At 36.1% G+C, this 19,451-nt stretch overlaps 1 protein-coding gene across 3 annotated transcripts in view; it reads right to left on the bottom strand.

Annotated features, from left to right (window-relative positions):
• Window positions 1-19,451, bottom strand: part of ODAD2 (outer dynein arm docking complex subunit 2) — a 209,559-nt gene that overhangs the window by 122,750 nt on the left and 67,358 nt on the right. For all 3 annotated transcript variants that reach the window (XM_060121843.1, XM_060121860.1, XM_060121850.1), the window contains exon 18: window positions 1,685-1,799. In XM_060121843.1, coding sequence (XP_059977826.1) covers window positions 1,685-1,799 — 115 coding nt within the window. The remainder of the gene's footprint in view (window positions 1-1,684; window positions 1,800-19,451) is intronic.

The raw sequence follows: 19,451 nt of genomic DNA, 5'->3' as shown, positions 1-19,451 counted from the left end.
CTTACAGAAACCACCCCCCTCCTTTAAAAAAAAAAGACTGTTTCTTCTTTTCAATTGCTCTCTTTTTGTGTGCTTGCGATTCCTATTCAGTTTTTACTTTTACTTTACATTTTTAGCTATTTACTAGACCTTATCATCCAGATAATTACGTAGTCATATCCCAGCATCACACATAACCTAGTATTTATCTCTTTTATCAAATTTATTACTTTTTCAAATATATTTTTAATTTCTAAAAGTTCATTCTTAATCTATGAATATTTCTTTTTTATTCAGGCTTTTTGGGCCTAGTAGTATCCCTTGGGTCATTCTGAGGATATTAATTTTAAAAATTTAACATTATCTTCTGTTCTTTACATTATCTCTTTCCTCTGAAGTTAGTTCTGCTTATTAATCTTGGCTTGCCTCTGATACCATTAACCTTCCTTAAAGATAATTAAGATCCTTAAAGATATTAAAGATTCCTTAAGGAAGATTAAGGTCTTTCTTAAAGAATATCCTTAAAGATATTCTTTAAGGATGTGTAGCAATCTTTCTCCAGTAGGCTTCTTTCTTGCTCCCTAAATAATATCATTTATATTTTGCATTTAAAAAATTTCTTTGGACCTTATATAATAGGATTATATTGTATGTCTGCTTCTGAAACTTGTTTTTATTTTGCTCAATATGTTTATGTGATGTATCAATATTGATGAACACATTGCTGAAATAAATTCATTTTTCACTGCTGCATTGTATGACATGTTATGACTGTACTATCATCCTGTTGTCCATTTTCCTGTAGGTTGACATTTGAGGTGTTTTTATTTTTATTTTTCCTTTTTTGTTGTTATAAAAAAATGGTTCCATTAACCAGTTTGTAATAAGTCTTTTCTACTATTGCTATATATCACAATTCACTTTTTACAAAAGATTACTGCTAGTCACAAATATTTAGGAAGATAGAGGTATGTTAAATTTATTACAGGAATTAAGTGCTTTAAATAAAAATACTTTAGATAAAAATACTCAACAGAGAGAAATATCTCTAGCAACAAGGATCTTAAAGGGAAATCCCTAAACCTATAGGAAAAGAAATTTAAGTGAAGATAACAGAAATGGGCTGAAAAGAGATCCTCAAAGAAAATAATAAAATTTACAAATGAAGAGCTAAAAGACTTCAGAAACTTCCAGTTCAGTCTTTTTTCATATAAAAATTTTACCCATAGGTTTTATATCCAGTCTTTATTGACAGATAAGAAAAGTGGGATTGATGAAATTATGTGACTTTTTCAAGGTAACAAAGAACTTAGTGATTTTTCATTGTAGTAACTCAGACAATAAATAACATAGAAGTCATCTTGAGCTTCTGAAAGTAGCAGTAATACAATTTTCTTTTCACCCAAGAGATAAGATAAGTCAACTTCCCTCCCCCCTAATCTACCTGGGGTAGTGGTTTTGACTGCACCAGCCATGTAGAACATGGTAATAAGCACTGCCATCTTAGCCCCGTTTCATTTTACACATAAAAACTGACCAGGAGAAGGTATTGCTCAAAAATTAGTTTGGCACAAACGTTCAGCCCATTTTTTCCCCCAGATAAATCTGACCAAAAAGAAGTGAAAAGAAATTAGTGACCTGTGGTGACATTATTCAATATGGTATTAGAGATTCTAGAATGGATTGACTTGCAGTCTCTTCTCACCTTTGCATTCTGGATGCAGGGACAGAGGGCCCAAGCTGCACTGGCCTTCACGTCTGGGTGAGGATTTTTTAGTAGGGACCACAACAAACGAACTCCATCTAAGTGATCAATTATCCTATTGTGAAACAAAAAAACAGAGGTAGAGACTGTAATTAGTACATGAAAATAAAAATTTAAATGGCCTATCTATTCACACAGTTATAATTATTTTTTCTCCTTTTGACATTTCGCTTAGCTACTTCTTTTCAAAACTTTAACAACAGCAGGGACATAACATGCTGTTGGGTTGTCAGCTCTCTGATTTCAGTTTTAAACTCGCTGACACAGAAAGCAAGCTCCACGATAGTTACGATTCACATGAACTGAAAACCAAGCCACGTAATTCTTTAATTAGCTGTATACAGACTGTTACCTAAATGTAAAAATACTGGTTTCTTTCACATAGTAACATCTAAATACTTTCCAAGACAAATATTTATGGCTCAAAGCTGTGCAGTTACCTTTTCTATTTGGTCTGTGTTTAACTGACTTACCGTACTGCATGACACAGTACTAATCTAGCACCAGGAATTAAAATCAGTACAACACACTGCATCCCTTGTGGGGCACAAATAACACACAACTTGTTTTCCATGTGCTCCCTTCCCAGCAAGACCAACATTGCAGACTGTGTTATAGTTACTTAAACACACTGTAATCAAAATATCTTCTTGACTAGCTGAAAAATGAATTATCATCAGAGTCATCTCCACACCATCTGTCTTCTGTTTATATATCAATCAGTCCAGGGAGCATAACCTTGCATTAAGGTCCATCAAGTACTTGCAGTTGAGAAGAAGGTCAAACAAAACTTAATATCCTTTACAAACATGGCTTTGTTCAGAAAGATAAACTCAGAGCATATGAAAAAAGATAAAGAACATCAGAATTCCTTTGATTTTGAACCTCAAGTTGAGTTAAATACACGTAGTACTTAGCCACAGATAGAATAAATACTACTAGCTTGGCACCATTCAAATTTTTTCTTGAAAATTGACATTATAAACTATATTTCTTGATTATCTGAGTATGCCAGGGGGAAAAAATGTATTATTCCAAAGGTTCCAAGTTGGATATGTTTTCCATAACCTTATAAAACAGTTGGTAATGCAAATAGCTTATAGTAAGATATAAACTATCTCTTTAAAAGATGATTTTTAATAAGAAAAAAGCACACTGAGAAAGTATTTTAACCCAGAGTTTAACTAAATAGCTTTCTAAAACTAAAGCTTTCTGTCTGTATCATGCTGAGGGAAAATAAAGTTTTATTTCTTGATTTATAGAAACTATAAAGAAAGATACTGAACACACTGTACCTCACAATGAAGGAATTACTTTGCAAACTTAAAAAAGCTTACTGGTTTACATATGCCACTGAAAGTGTAATTAATGGAGATCCGTGGGTCTCTATTTTTTCACATGCAATTTCTCAAAGAACAACAGTGAATGTTAATCCAGCCTACTCTCTCACTAACATAGTAGTAATAGTTGCATTAGCAATATTTAGCCATACAATGAGGGACATAGCTTGTCACCAGAGTGGAAGTCATCTGCATGGCACATATTTTCAGTTAAAAAGAGGCATAATTCAACTCTGGATCCCCCCAGGAAAACTTTCACAATTAGCAATAAAAATTCACCATTCATTCTAAAACCAGATGTACTGTCCTTGACCGTCACCCCAAACCCTAGGCAATTCATCAGCTGCTTAGTTACAACAGATGGGGACTGTGACCCCATTATAGATGTCTTAAAAGACAGCACAGCACAGAGTAATTACCTTAGATGAGGAAAACATTTGCAAACACAGGAACTAACAAAGTCATGGGTAGCAAACCTCAGAGTTTAATTTTGTCCCTCCATCTCCCTCATCCTATGTGTCGAGTCATATACGGTGGATTTCCTTCAAATAACTCAAGTATCTCCCCCTACTTCTCTGTTCTCCCTGCCAGCATCCTAATCCAGGTGTCTACTACCTCATATCAGGATTGCTACAGTAGTTGCCTAACTTGGTTTTATGTCTCCCGTTTCTCTCAATTCCAATCCATCCCATAAATCCCTGGGAAATTAATCTTGCTGAAGGAGTTTTGAGAGCTTCTGCGGTATCTCCTTGCCAGCAGGGCCCCGGGGATGTGCATTCTGTCCGTCACACCACCCAGAACGTTCAGTCAATGCTTGGTGAACAGTTCACAACTGACAGGTCACTCCCAGGAGACAGTCTCTGACAGCTTCCCGCTGCCTGCATGGTATTCACACCCCAGTTCCTGAATTCAGTATTTAACATTTCCAATGAGCTGGTTTATTCCTCCAAACTCCCTACATTCAGGTGTTTGCTCATAAAACTCTTTGGCCATCTACTAAACACTAAGTGCTAAGCATACGGAAGTAACACATACAGTCAATTCTTATTACTCAGGGTAGTTCGCTGTATAAAGTCACTGCAAACAGTGAATTTGTAGATACCGAATCATTGCTCCTGGGGGAATATAAAGTTTTGTCCTAAGAGCCTCTGGTGAGAATATTTTCGTTAACTGATCAATACATAATCTTGTTCTATGTGTGTTTCTGTTTGAAGACACCTTACTTAATACACATTGGTGATTCACTACACTGAACCCACGGGCAATCCAATACACATACTTTCTCTGTGAGGCACATCACAGCCCCCTTGCATTTTGGCACTATGCTTGGGGAACATTTTAACCAGGAAGATCACCAGCTCAAAGGACGAAAATGCAAAAAACGTGGCACTAAATACTGGGAAGACGACACTTGTTTACAAAATGAGAGCGGATACAAGAAGGCAGAGTGTGGTCCTGTTCAACCCCAGCTGGAAACACGTGCACCAGGCAACTCCAATTTTTCGTGGCTCCACACATGTCCGTGAATAACTGCAGAAGTGCTATACGGATTAACTGGGGGGATTACAAATACATTTTAGCAAGGATGTGAATACACAAATACAGAATGTGCAAATAATGAGGATTTTAATTGTCCTTTAGGAAACTGCAGTCTAGCGAGTGTGTTAAAGAGACCATAATAATCTATTCTGGTAAATGCTACAATAGATGCGGGCATGGGGCTCCCTGTGAACACAGAGGGGAGACACTGTTAACTCCCAAGCCACAGAAATTCTCCCAGGACTAAGCCTTTGCCCTGCCATCTCCATCTTTTGCTGAACAATCCGTACTTTAAGGTCTACCATAAGGCCTCTCCCAAGTCCTCTGGCTTCTCCCTCCTCTGAGGTTCTTTTGAGTTTTGCTGCCCTCGTTTCTAGCACTCATAACACATTGCTTTGCAATGTAGGCAGGTGCGTATGCTTCTTATCTCCCCAAGTACTGTGTAATCTCCTTGACAGCAGGAATCTGCTACTGCCCGCCATGCTTAGGGCAGCTCCCGCAGACAGTGAGTATTGGTTAAATGGACCTGAAACAAGACAGCCTTTGCCTACTCCTTTTCCGATGAATCAAAAATCTCTCCCAACACAAATACATTCATTTTCAACCTCGTACTTGGAAAGTGCACGTTCAAATTCAAAATCTAACCAGTAAATTTTTATTTGGAGTTGCCTCTAAGTTGAAAGTGCATTTTCATAGATCTTCTTTACAACTTTATTGCTTTGAATATACAATGCTGGGCTTGTAAATGGTATTCATTATACCACTGCCCATTTTCAGTGGGTCTATATCTCCTTTTGTATAGTTCTTTAATTTGATTAGCATCTTTTTCTGAATTCACTTCCAGCAGTATGTTAACTCTTCCTGCTTTTACTGTCAATAGAATTTTACATTAATACTTTGATATTATAAAAACAAAACTGAACTATATGTTTCCAAAATCTTCAACTTTATCATAGAAATCAAACTGTGTGGCTGACAAAATAACAGTTCTTGAAAGATGACTACACGTTCATGTTCCGGCTCTTAAAAACAAACACACACACACAAAAGACACAGCTGCTTGTTGTGGCTTCTCAGTGTCTTTGGTTCTACTAACTCTTGTCAGGATTGTTACCAAGTCTGGCTGGCTGGCCTGCCCACTGAGGCCACATATACGAGCAAATGTGAACAGTGGGCACCACACAGCCAGCACGGCTGAGGCTGCAGAGTTGCTTTCTGGCAATGCCAATACATCTATTTTGAAACCATAATTTTGCATCTTTTCTAAAAATTTCACAATATTTGCTGATAAATGATACATGGCTCAACCTAAATGTGGTCATAGCCTAAAGGAACATGATGTTCGTAAGCCACACTATAAGATGCAACTGAAATCTATAGGTTTTAAAACCAAGTTGGCAATTCCACAAAAATGGAAACATAAATGGATGTCAGAATTAATGATCGCTGTGAAAAACTATGATTAGAAAAGAATTTTATATTTTCATAAAAATTCTCAGAGTTTTAATGTTTATATCTCTGTGTATTCTTTTAAAGAGGCTATGGGAGACCAAATTGGGAGAAAAGATGTGAATGTAGCAGCCTCTGGAAATGCATGTCAAGTGTGTCCCAGAATTCCTTGGCTTTGGTAGAGTAGAAGGATAGTCTATCCTTTTATCGTTGTGTAAGCACTATGACAGAAAAGCTTTCAAAACTTATTCACTCATACGAAAAGTTATGCATTCACAGAATAATATTAAGAAGGCCCAACAATTTTTGAGGTCCAGCTCATATTCAAATATTCCCATTTCTTTGCAAAACTTTCTTTAGAGCTTTTTAAAAAACAAACAAAACCTAGATTCAAAAGGGATCATACACTGTATTCTTGATATGTCTTTTTAGTCTCTTTTAATCTAGAACATTTTTATGGCATTGACTCTCTTAAGAGATCAGGACTGTTGTAGAAAGTCCCACAGTTTGAGTTTGTCTGACTGCTTCCTCAAGGTGTCATTTGACTTTCCCCTCTTTTCTCTGTACAGACCTTCCTTGACTTATCCATGGGGCTGTGTCCTAATAAACCCAGCACAAGTGGAAAACACATTTAACACACCTAACCTACCAAACATCACAGCTTAGCCCAGCCCAACTTAAACATGCTCAAAACACTTACACTGGCCTATAGCTGGGCAAAATCATGTAACACAGAGCCTATTTTATAATAAAGTGCTGAATATCTCTTGTAACGTAGTGACTAGTGTACTGAAAGTGAAAACCAGGATGGCTGATGGGTACAGAATGGTTGTGAGTGTTTGAGTTGTTTACCTTCCTGATCACATGGCTGACTGGGGGCTGCAGCTCACTGCCACCGCCCAGCATCATGAGAGAGTATTGGACTGCATATCCTACCAGAATTAAAACAGATACACCATATTAGTAGATTGGCGATCTCAATATTGTTAAGATTTCTATTCTTTCTAAATTGATCTATAGATTCTTAACAACAATTATTAAAATTCCATAAAGCTTTAAAAAAAGATTTAGACAAGATGACTCTAAAATTTATATATAAATGCAAAACATCTCAGATAGCCCAAAGCATCTTAAAAAGTTGGAGGACTTAACGCTCCTATTACAAAGCTATAATGATCAAGATAGTGTGGGACTGACATGAGGATAGAAAAATAGATCAATGGAAAAAGGAGTTCTGAAATAGATCTGCTAATATACAGTCAATTGAATTTCAACCAAGGGACCAAGCTAATCAACTGAGAAATAGTGTTTTCAATAAATGATGCTAGATCAATTGAATATCATATGAAAAAATTAACTTGGACTCCCCTTTCCACACCACACTTAGAAACTAGTTTGAGGTATATCATATAGTACACTAGCCATGAAAGTAAAATTGATAACTTTAACTTCATCAAATTAAAACTTTCTGCTGAAAAGACAGCCTTAATACTGACTGGGAAACATCATTCCACAGCACATAAATCGAACAATGGATTTGTATCCAGAAAATGTGAAGAACTTCTTCAAATTGCCAAAAAAGATAAACAATCCAAATTTAAAATGGACAAAAAACTTGAAGAGACTACAAAATAACATATATACACACGAAATAAGCACATGGAAAGTTATTCAACATCATTAGTTATCAGGGGAATGTAAAGGAAATCTACAATGACATACACTTTTACTGTTAGAAGGGCTAAATTAAAAAAAAAAAGAGCAACATTAATGTTGGCACCAATGGGAATGTAAAATTGTACAACCACTTTTGTATACTATTTGGATGTTTCTAATAAAGTTAAACTTCTACCCTATGACTCAGAAATTCCAATCCCAAAACAGGGCAAAACTAATCTATAGTGATGGAAATCAGAAAGTGGTTGCTTGGGGTGGGAGTGGGGATTGACTGGAAAATAGCATGAGTGCACTTTCTTGGGTGAAGGACATGTTTTCTATCTTCTTTTGGCTGGTGGTTATATGAGTGTATACAATTGCTAAAATGCATCAAACTGAGCAATTAAGTGTTAAAATAACCTATAATTTTGAACAAAAAAATTCAGACAAAACCCAACACATATTATATGCTTCCATTTGTTTCCAAATAGAAATAAAACTATTTAGGGAGGCATTCTCAAATATAAAATGATGAAAACAGAGTAAGATATGAATTACCATAAAAGGCAAGAGAGGGGCTCTCCCCAGACTGCAGGGCAGTGGGCACTGGGGGGCCGTGATAGGACAGGCAGCCCGGGTGTCTGTAGGGTGATGATGGTATTCTGCTTCTTGGCTTGGGTGGCAGGTATATGAGTCCTCCCTTTTCAAGAATTTACTAAGCTGTACATTTACGTCATGCACCTTCCTTTATGTATATTATATTTCACAAATTAGAAGCTTTAAAAATGTGTTTTAACTTCACTATAAACACACACACACACTCACACACACACACACTCTCACACACACACACACTCACACACACTATAAACACACACTCACACACTATAAACACACACCCACACACACTATAAACACACACACTATAAACACACACTCTCACACACTATAAACACACACTCACACACACTATAAACACATACACACTCACACACACACTCTCACACACACTATACACACACACACACTATAAACACACACACACTATAAACACACACACTCTCACACACACTATACACACACACTCACACACACTATAAACACACACACACTATAAACACACACTCTCACACACACTATACACACACACTCACACACACTATAAACACACACACACTCTCACACACACACACACTTACTGTCACACACAGGAAATGGTACTGAAAAGCCAATTTGTTCAGCTATGGAGCTAAGCACACATCACACCTGGATGGATGAGATATATAATGTGGATAAATAAAATCCAAATAATCCTCAAATTAAACATCCCCAGAGCTTGCTTTAAAATGAGGAAACTAAGATTCAGAAGATTAAATTATTCACATAATTAATTTTCATTTGGCATTTCAGTATCTCAGTTAAATCCATATGCTTTTAAAAGTATACAGATGAAAAACAAATAACAGAAGGAAAAATGTTCTTATTGATACAAACATATAAAACATATATTCTATTTTATATCTTACACAAACCCTAAAATGTCACAAGGACTGGTTTCGTGGTAAATGAAATTTCTGGGCAGCCACAAAGAGATTAAATCTCTTTTGTATGCAAACAAGCACAGCTTTATTTTTTCCCCCCTTTTAAAAAGAACAAATAAACCCAATGTAAAAAAAAAAAAAACTATGTAAATGCAACATAATTATGTTTAAACCACAGAAGACAGGAAATTTAGAGTTACAGATTCCATGGTAAGTTTTAATTCTATCCTTGTGTATATGCTTTATAAAAGAGTCTTTCATTACATGATCACATAACACTGGACTATGTAACAATCAGTTCAGCAAATGTTTGTTTTACAATGTGTGGAAGGAAAATATTTTACAGGATAAATTGTAGGAAATTAGTATATTACTTAGGTAAACTGTCATGTAAAACTTCTTAGAATCTTGGGCATTTACAGAATATTAATAGAAACATTTTTTCTTGATTATTTTCTAAAGAACATGAAAATTAATTCTTTTGTAGTCAGGCACTTATATTTGAAAGCTGACCTTTAGGTTTAAGGTTATTCTGAAGTAATGAAAAACTTAGGACATTAGAATTTTAGCATGTTTTGAATCATGTATGCCAGGAATTTTGTATTAAAGGCACAGGAGAGACAAATAAATCATGAGGATCTACAAGTTCCTAAAAAGTCTGAAAAACAGCCCTTATTATCACTACTGGCATTTGCTAGGCTTCCTGACAACTCATATATCTGAAATTTGACTTTTTCAAAAGGAAAAGAAAAGCATTGATCCTGACTTTCCTGTATTAACTATATTTCAGGCTAACCAAATGGTTAGCAATCAACTCTAAGATAAACCTAGTAAAAGTATTAGGTTATAAAGAAAAAATTCTCATGCCCTCCAAATGAAAAGATCAAATAACTCACAAAGAAACATGAATTCGACTAACAGCAGAATTTTCCCAAAAAAGGTATGAAGTAAGACAACAATGGAGCAGAAGTTTTTTAATTCAAGAAAGAAAGTGGGAACCAAGAATTTTATATCTAGCAAAGCTGTCCTCTGAGTATTTATAGGAAAATAGCTTCATTAGATATAAACATGTGTTTCTGCACAGCAAAAGAAACAATCAACAAAATGAAAAGGCAAGCTATGGAACAGGAGAAAATATATGCAAGCCGTACATTTGATACGAAGTTAATATTCAAAATACATAAGGAATTCATACAACTCAATGGCAAAAAAAATAAATAAATAACTCAATTTAAAAATGGGCAAAGGAACTGAACAGACATTTCTCCAAAGAAGACATGCAAATGGCCAACAGGTATATGAATAAATGCTCAACAGCACAAATCATCAGGGAAATCCAAATCAAAACCACAGTGAGATACTGCCTCACTCCTCATTGGAAGGGCTGTTATTGAAAAGACAAGAGATTAAAAATATTGGCAAGAAGTGGAGAAAAGGAAATCCCTGCACACTGTTGGTGGGAATGTAAACTGGTATAGTCATTATGGAAAACAGTATGGAGGTTCCTCAAAAAATTGAAAATATAACTATCATTTGATCTAGTAATCCCATTTTTATGGGTATATATCCAAAGGAACTGAATTCAGTAGCTAGAGAAGATATCTGTGCTCTTATGTTTATTATAGAATTATTTACAATAGCCAAGATATGGAAACAACCTAGGTGTCCATTGACAGATGAATGGATAAAGAAGTTGTGGTATATTTATACAATGAAATATTATTCAGCCTTAAAACAGAAAGAAATCCTGCCATTTGTACATGGGTGAACTTGAAAGACATCATGCTAAATGAAATAAGCCAGACACAGAAAGTCAAATATTGCGTGAAATCACTCACAGGTAGAGTCTAAAACAGTTGAACTTAGAGAAACAGTGATTCGAATGGTGAAGGGGCTGGGAGTGGAGGAGATGGGGAGATGCTGGTCAAAGGGTACGAAGTTTCAGTTATAAGATGGATAAGCTTTAGAGACCTAGTGCCCAGCATGGTAACTGTATTAATAATAATGTGTTGTACACTTGAAATTTGCTAACAGAGCAGCTTTTAAGTGTTCTTGCCATACACCAAAAAAAAAAGTATCTTTGTGAGATGAGGTTAATTAGCTTGGTTGTTGTAATCATCCCACAAAGTATACTTATATCAGAACACCATGTCATACACCTTAAATATACATAATGTTTAAATTTGTCAATTATACCTATATAAAGCTGAAAAAAAGAAAGGTACTTTAAACATATAAAAACGTAGGGAATTCTGTACCCATGAGCCCTTTTTGAAGATTCTACTAGGGGATGAGCTCCAAATATTAAACTCTGACTGTAAAACTACAGCAAAAACTGGTAATAAGTATATGTGTATATATGTTTGCTGGTCTAGATTAAAACAGGGGCAGGGTCAAGGGTAGAATAATAATGTTCCAATTTTACATGTTATGACAAAGTAGAAACAATGCACTTTAAAGCGGAGAGGATAAGGAAGAGGAAAAGAGAAAAGTGAAATAAGCCCATTGATTACTATATAGACAATGGGTGGGAATTAAAAGATACCAGCAAGAACTGAGAAACTAAATAGCAAATAACTACATAACAGAAAGAAGAAAGCAAGCATTAGAAAAATGTACAGGTACAAAGACAGTGACTAGAATGAAACAAAAATGCAAACTTTTCTAAAAAACACCAAAAAAAAATTAAAGAGCAAAGATTACAAATCTTACAGAGAAGAGCAAATATAAAAGAATATGAATAAGTATAAAATATTATGACATTGTTGAGACCAAACATCAATGAGTGTGAATGGGTTTAGCTCACTTATTAAAAATATTTTTAGCTTGGCATACAAAGCAAGACCCATCTATATACTGTATGAAAGGGCACACCTAAAAGAAAGTGGTTCAACAAAGACTAAAGATAAAAGGTAGACCAAGATATTCCAGGAAAATGGAAAAACTATGAACGCAGGGGTAAAGATCCTTACAACAAAGTAGAAATATCAAGCCAAAACTCATCAAACATGACAAAGAAGAGCTCTTGAAAAATCAAAATCCACAATTCACAATGATTAGAAACATTTATGCACCAAATAACATACTGCCTGCCTTTAAGAAGCAAAAACTACATGAGTTGTAAGAAGACATAGGTAGAAGCACACTAATAATTTTAATACACCACTTTCAGTATGAGACAGATCAAATGCATGAAAAATAGTAAGTAGAGATAGAAGGCTTACATAACTTAATAAAATAGATCTTAAGAATACACATCAGGACTTCCCTGGTGGCACAGTGGTTAAGAATCCACCTGCCAGTGCAGCTGACATGGGTTCAAGCCCTGGTCCGGGAAGATCCCACATGCCGCGGAGCAACTAAGCCCGTGTTCCACAGCTACTGAGCCTGCGCTCTAGAGCCCACGAGCCACAACTACTGAACCCACGTGCCACAGCTACTGAAGCCCTCATGCGTAGAGCCTGTGCTCCACAAGAGAAGCCACTGCAATGAGAAGGCCACGCACCGCAATGGAGAGTAGTCCCCACTCACCACAACTAGAGAAAGCCCACGTGTAGCAACGAAGACCAAACACAGCCAAAAAAAGAAAGAAATTTATTAAAAAAAATATATATATATATATACATCAAACTCTACACTCTATTGAAAGAGGATACATCTTCACCCCAAGCACCTATAGATGCTTTGTAAAAATTCATCTTCTATTGAGTCATAAAGAAAACACCAGTGAGTTCCATAAAAAGTGGAAATAAAACACTGACTAAACTGCAACATAGTAAGAAATATCTAACAAAAACAAAAAATAAAAAGGTTCCTCTTTGTGGAATTAAAAAAAAAATTCTATTAAACAACACCTGGCCTAAAGGGAAAATATAAACTGAAATTAAAGAACGTCCTAAAAATAATGATAATGAAATCACTACATATCAGAATGTACAAGGGACATTTAAAGAAGTGTCAAAGAAAAACTCATAGGACAAAATATTTTTATTATTAAAAAAAGAGGGAATTCCCGGGCAGTCCAGTGGTTAGGACTCCATGCTTCCACTGCAGGGGGCCCGAGTTCGATCCCTGGTCGGGGAATTAGGATCCCACAAGCTGCATGGCACAGCCAAAAAAAGAAAGTAAAAAAAAGAATAAAATTAAATATCTTCTCAGTTCAAATAAATTAGAAAAATAGTTACGAAATAAACCCAAAAAAGGCAACATGGAATAAATATAAAAGAAATTTATGAGCTAGAGAATAAATGAACAGTATATCTAATTAATAAAATTTTTTCAGAAAAAAAATCAAAATAGAGAAACTATACTAGATAACTTGATCATGGAAAAAACAGGAGAAAGCTCACATACACAAATATAAAATGACAAGTGGAAAACAACCATTGAAATGAGACAAAATTTAAAAATCATAAGACATTGTTTAAATAAATTTGATGATCTAAATGAAATTGATCATTTTATAAGGAAATGCAGATTGCCAAAATTGACCCCAATGCATAGATTAGATTTCACAGAACTAGAGAAAACCAGTAAAGAACACACACACACAGAGTAGGTCCAAATGACTGCACAGTATAATTCTCTCAAAACTTTAAAGCCTAGATGGTCCCATTGCTCAATAAATTATTCCAGAGTATTGAAATGAAAGAAAACTTCCTAATTCCTTTTGTGAAGCAGGTATAACATTGATACCTCAATTTGATAAAGATAGTTGTAAAAAAAAAAAAAGAAAGAAAGAAAGGAAAAGAAAACCACAGACCAATATAATTCAAGGATATCCTTACAAAAATACTAAGTCAGATTAGCAAACAGAATCCTACACCACATTAAGAAAATAGTACATCATGACCAAGTGAAACTTGTTCCCAGAATGCATGGTTGGTCCAGTGTTTGGAAACCCATTAATATTATTCAATATATTGATAGATATAAGGGAAAAAATCATAATGGAGTATTCGGAGCATAATCTCCATAAATGCTTAAAGAGGGATTTGACAAAATTCAATGCCTATTTCTGATTTTTTTTTTTTTTTTTTTTTAATGCAGTACGTGGGCCTCTCACTATCGTGGCCTCTCCCGTTGCGGAGCACAGGCTCCGGACGCGCAGGCTCAGCGGCCATGGCTCACGGGCCCAGCCGCTCCGCGGCATGTGGGATCTTCCCGGACCGGGGCACAAACCCGTGTCCCCTGCATCGGCAGGCGGGCTCTCAACCACTGCACCACCAGGGAAGCCCCCTATTTCTGATTTTAAAAACACTCTTTAAAAATAGAGATTGAGAGATTTTTTAAAATATGATAAAACATATATACTTTAGTCCTCAAGACATTATTTTACATAATAGAACACCACTAGAGGCATTTCTGCTAAAATCAGGAACAAGGCAAAGAAGCTATCTCCATTACTATTTAACACTGCAGTAGGGAATTAGCTAATGAAATTAGACAAGAGAAATCAATCTAAAGAATAAGAATTTATAAAGAAGAAATAAAGCTTTCTTGGGAATATCCTGGAGCAGGGTTCAGCAATTGTTTTTGTAAAGGGCCAGGTAGCAAGTATGTCTTTGTGGGTTATTTGGTCTCTGTAGCAACTATCAACTCTGTCATTGTAACATAAAAGCCACCAAAGACAATGTATAAATCAATGAGTGTGAGTATGTTCCAATAAAACTTTATTTACAAAAACAGGATTTGGCCCATGTGCTGTAGTACGTCAACAATTGTGCTAGAGAATCAACAATAAAGTGAACTCAAACAATAAGAGAATTCCATTAGGTAGCAGCATAGAGAATTAATACACAAAATTCAATAGTGGTCATAGAGACAATCAACTGAAGCACATAATGGCAGTAAAAAACCATTTATACCACCAACAAGGAAGATTAAATACTTAGGAATGAACTGAACAAAACTGCACGAAATCCACAATCTTCTTGAAGATTGTTGTATCTTGTTGTATCTTGTTGTATCTTGAAGATACAACGATCTTCAAATTAAAAAAACTAGACTTCAACAAATGAAAAGTTTCTATAATTTCACTATGGTTATGTAGGATGTTAAGGGAAGCTGAGTGAAGGGTATATGGGAACCCTGTACCATGCACTCTATACTTTTGCAACTTTTCTGTAAGTCTTATGCTATTTCAAAATAAAAGTTAAGTTGGTGGGAATGTAAATTGGTGCAGCCACTGTGGAGAACAGGATGGAGGTTCCTTAAAAAACTAAAAATAGAGCTACCATACGATCCAGCAATTCCACTCCTGGGTATACACCCAGAGAAAACTCTAATTCGAAAAGATACATGCACTCCTATGTTCATAGTAGCACTATTTACAATAGCCAGGACATGGAAGCAACCTACATATCCATCAATGGATGAATAGATAAAGAAGATGTGGCACATGTATACGATGGAATGCTACTCAGCCTTAAAAAAGAATGAAATAATGCCATTTGAGGCAACATGGATGGACCCAGACATTGTCATACTGAGTGAAGTAAGTCAGACAGAGAAAGACAAATATCATATGATATTGCTTATATGTGGAATCTAAAAAAAATGATACAAATGAACTTATATTTATAAAACAGAAACAGTCTCACAGACATAGAAAACAAACTTGTGATTACCAAAGGGGAAAGGAGGGGAGGGATAAATTAGGAGTTTGGGATTAACATATACACACTACTATATATAAAAATAGATCATCAGCAAGGACCTACTGTATAGCACAGGGAACTATACTCGATATTTTGTAATAACCTATATGGGAAAAGAATCTGAAAAAGAATACACATATATGAATCACTTTGCTGTACACCTGAAACTAACACAACATTGTAAATCAACTATGCTTCAATTAAAAAATAAAAATTAAAAAAAGTTTAAAAGAAAGTAAAGATCCTGAGGTATGGAAAAGAAATTTTAGATATTTAAGTTTTCAGCATGAATACTTTTTAATTGTTTGAAATGTTATAGTATTTTATGAGAAAGTTACACTCCTCAAAACACGAGCGTTAACTGTTTCTTGTAATGTTGATGTGATTTTTATATACTTGAAGGCCAAACTACCTCCAGATGAATTCTGTACGTATCAAATAGACATTAAAAAGTCAACAAGAAAAGAAAATTCAGCATGAATAAATCTACTCTTTCATGAACCTACTACGTTGGGATACCTGTTGCTCCACGTCAGTTCCTCAGGAAGGGTATAATTAATACGAAACTGTTTATGCTGAGTCTTTAAAAGCAGTATTCTGATGTACTGAGAAAAGTCAGTAGAGTTTTATGAAATCACTGTTGTCTTAAAAATCATTTTTGACTCAGTAGCCAAACTGTTATTATTACGATGTTTCTTATTCTTACTGAGAAATAGATACGGGAAGAAAACTGTGCATACTAGCACACAGAGTTAATAAAACTCTGCTGAGTATGTACGTTCATCCTCACATGCAACCTACGTTGTAGCCATAGCCACAGACATATCATTAAAACATAAGACTGCTAATCATTAGAACGAGTTCCTAACCTATGAATTATTTAAGCCTTACACAAGGCAAAGTTATTTCTCATTTCCTTACCATTTAACTTAAAGCTTGAAGACTCAATAAATCCTGCAAATCTAGCAATAAGAGCCATGTCTGATATATGATGCCAGATGTAACGCTGTTTGGATTCTTACCAACCCAAAACACTGTTTTCTAAAACTGACTTTGTGTGTTTCTAAAACCATCTGTGGGAAAACCATATTCACACAAGCACAAAAGGATTCATCAACCTCCGTGTCACACAAGAAGGAACAGTTTAGTCTATCTTATGAGGCTTTGTCATAGAATTTGACACTTTTGATCACCTTCTCTCCTTAAACACTCTCTTCCCTTTGTTTCTTCAGTAACTCACTCTTCTGGCTTCCCTCACAACTCTGGCTGTCCCTTCTGCATTTCTTTATAGGCACCTCTTCTCTGGTCCATTCATTCTCCTTCAAAGATTGGATGCAACAGAACTCTGTTTTTGTCCTTCTCGTTTCCCTTTCTTTCTCTTCCTCACAATCTCACATATACTCATCACTTAAGTTACCAAATACTCATAATGCTATATGCCCAGCCCACATTCTACCCTAAGCTTTAGACATGAATGAATATCCAATTGGCTAGTTGCCATCACCACAGAGACGTCCCATGAGAACCTCAATGTGTACCCAACGTAACTGAACTCGTCATTCATTTAGTGTACAATAACTGTTTGCTGAGTGCCTACCCTGAGCCTGGGACTGGGTTAGACAATGAATATATCACTAAGGACAAACTGACTTTGTTTCTCCCCTAGTGAAGTTCATTCTGCCCCCACCAGTCCTCCAGCTGTCTTCCCTGTAGCAGCAAGTGCTACAATTATCCATCCAGCCACCCAAGTCAGAAAGCTAAATAGCCCTCATGACTCCCCCTCTTCTTCACAGCTCATGTTCACTCACTCACCCGGTCTTATCCATTCTCTCCCTTTATTTCTCTCTACTCTGTCATTTTTTTTGTTCTTTACTGTAATATATTCCACAGGCTTAGTTTAAACCACCTTCACCTCTGGCCGGCAGTGATCTCCTAAACAAGCTTCTCTGTTTCAGGTTATACTTAAAACCCTTTAAAAACCTTCAATTGACTTTAAAGCAAAATTCAAACTTAGCATGACGCACAAAGGCCTGAATTATAATTGCCTATTGACATGCCTATGCCACACCGTCAAAGCTCCTTGACTGCAGCCGAAAGGGCCCCATTTAGGGTCCTCTTGTTCTCGATTTATAGCCAGTTAAATAACATGAGTAATCTGATATAAGAGAAACACAGGGGGCTTCCCTGGTGGCGCAGTGGTTAAGAACCCGCCTGCCAATGCAGGGGACACGGGTTCGAGCCCTGGTCCGGGAAGATCCCACAAGCCGCAGAGCAACTAAGCCCGTGTGCCACAACTACTGAGCCTGCGCTCTAGAGCTCATGAGCCACAACTACTGAACCCATGTGCCACAACTACTGAAGCTCGTGTGCCTAGAGCCTGTGTTCCGCAACAAGAGAAGCCACTGCAATGAGAAGCCCACGCACCGCAATGAAGAGTAGCCCCTGCTCACTGCAACTAGAGAAAGCCCGTGTGCAGCAAAAAAGACCCAACACAGCCAAAAATTAATTATTTAAAAAAAGCGAGAAACACAGAATGGACTCATCTATAGATGAGTACAGACACTGGACCCTTTGACTTTTTTTTGTATTTATGTATTATTGGTTTAAATTGTTGTTCATTAAAGCTATTGCTATGTGAATGATACTAGCCAACATTTACCTAGCACTATCATGTATCAAGCATTTTCCATATATTAATTCACTCAATCATTACAACAATTCAGTGAGATTGGCAGCATGACTGTCCCCATTTTATATATTTGGTAGCCAAGGCACCAAGTAGTTTAATGATTTTCTGAAGGAAACACAGCTGGTAAGTGGTGAGGCTGGCATTCCAGGCAACGGTCCCAGAATCTGTGCTCCTAACCATCATGCACTGCTGTTCAGAGTGAAGCGGTATCGTGCAAGGCACTAAACAAGAACTTTAATTTTTTAAAGATGACACATATTCATCATACAAATTGTATAGAAAATATAAAAAAGAAAGTAGAAAATATCCCAAATCCTACCATCCAGAAATAATCACTGTTAACAGCTAATATAAATTACTCCAGATATCTCTTTATGCCTACAGCTAGATAAAAGGATGTATGGATAGGTAAGAGAGATCGATAGATGGGACTGCCCTGGTGGCGCAGTGGGTAAGACTCCACGCTCCCAATGCAGGGGACCCACGTTCGATCCCTGGTCAGGGAACTAGATCCCTCATGCATGCTGCAACTAAGAAGCCCGTGTGCTGCAACTAAAAGTCTCACACGCTGCAACAGAGACCCCGTGTGCCACAACGAAGACCCAGAGCAGCCAAAATAAATGGATAAATATGTTTTAAAAAAGAAAGATATAGATAAATGGATGGATGGATGGATAGACAGATAGATAAAATTATGTTTTAAATACTATCTATTGATTTATTTATTGCAAGATAAAATTTGCACACCTACTCATCCACCCTTCTCTTTTTGTCAGTTGTATTATTATATTATCGTTATCAATATCTATAAAGTATAGATGATTCCCCTAATGA

This window comes from Lagenorhynchus albirostris, chromosome 1, assembly GCF_949774975.1.
Source record: "Lagenorhynchus albirostris chromosome 1, mLagAlb1.1, whole genome shotgun sequence".
Lineage (NCBI taxonomy): Eukaryota > Metazoa > Chordata > Mammalia > Artiodactyla > Delphinidae > Lagenorhynchus > Lagenorhynchus albirostris.
The sequence above is the reverse complement of the archived record's forward strand: the minus strand, read 5'-3'. Positions and strand labels throughout refer to the sequence as shown.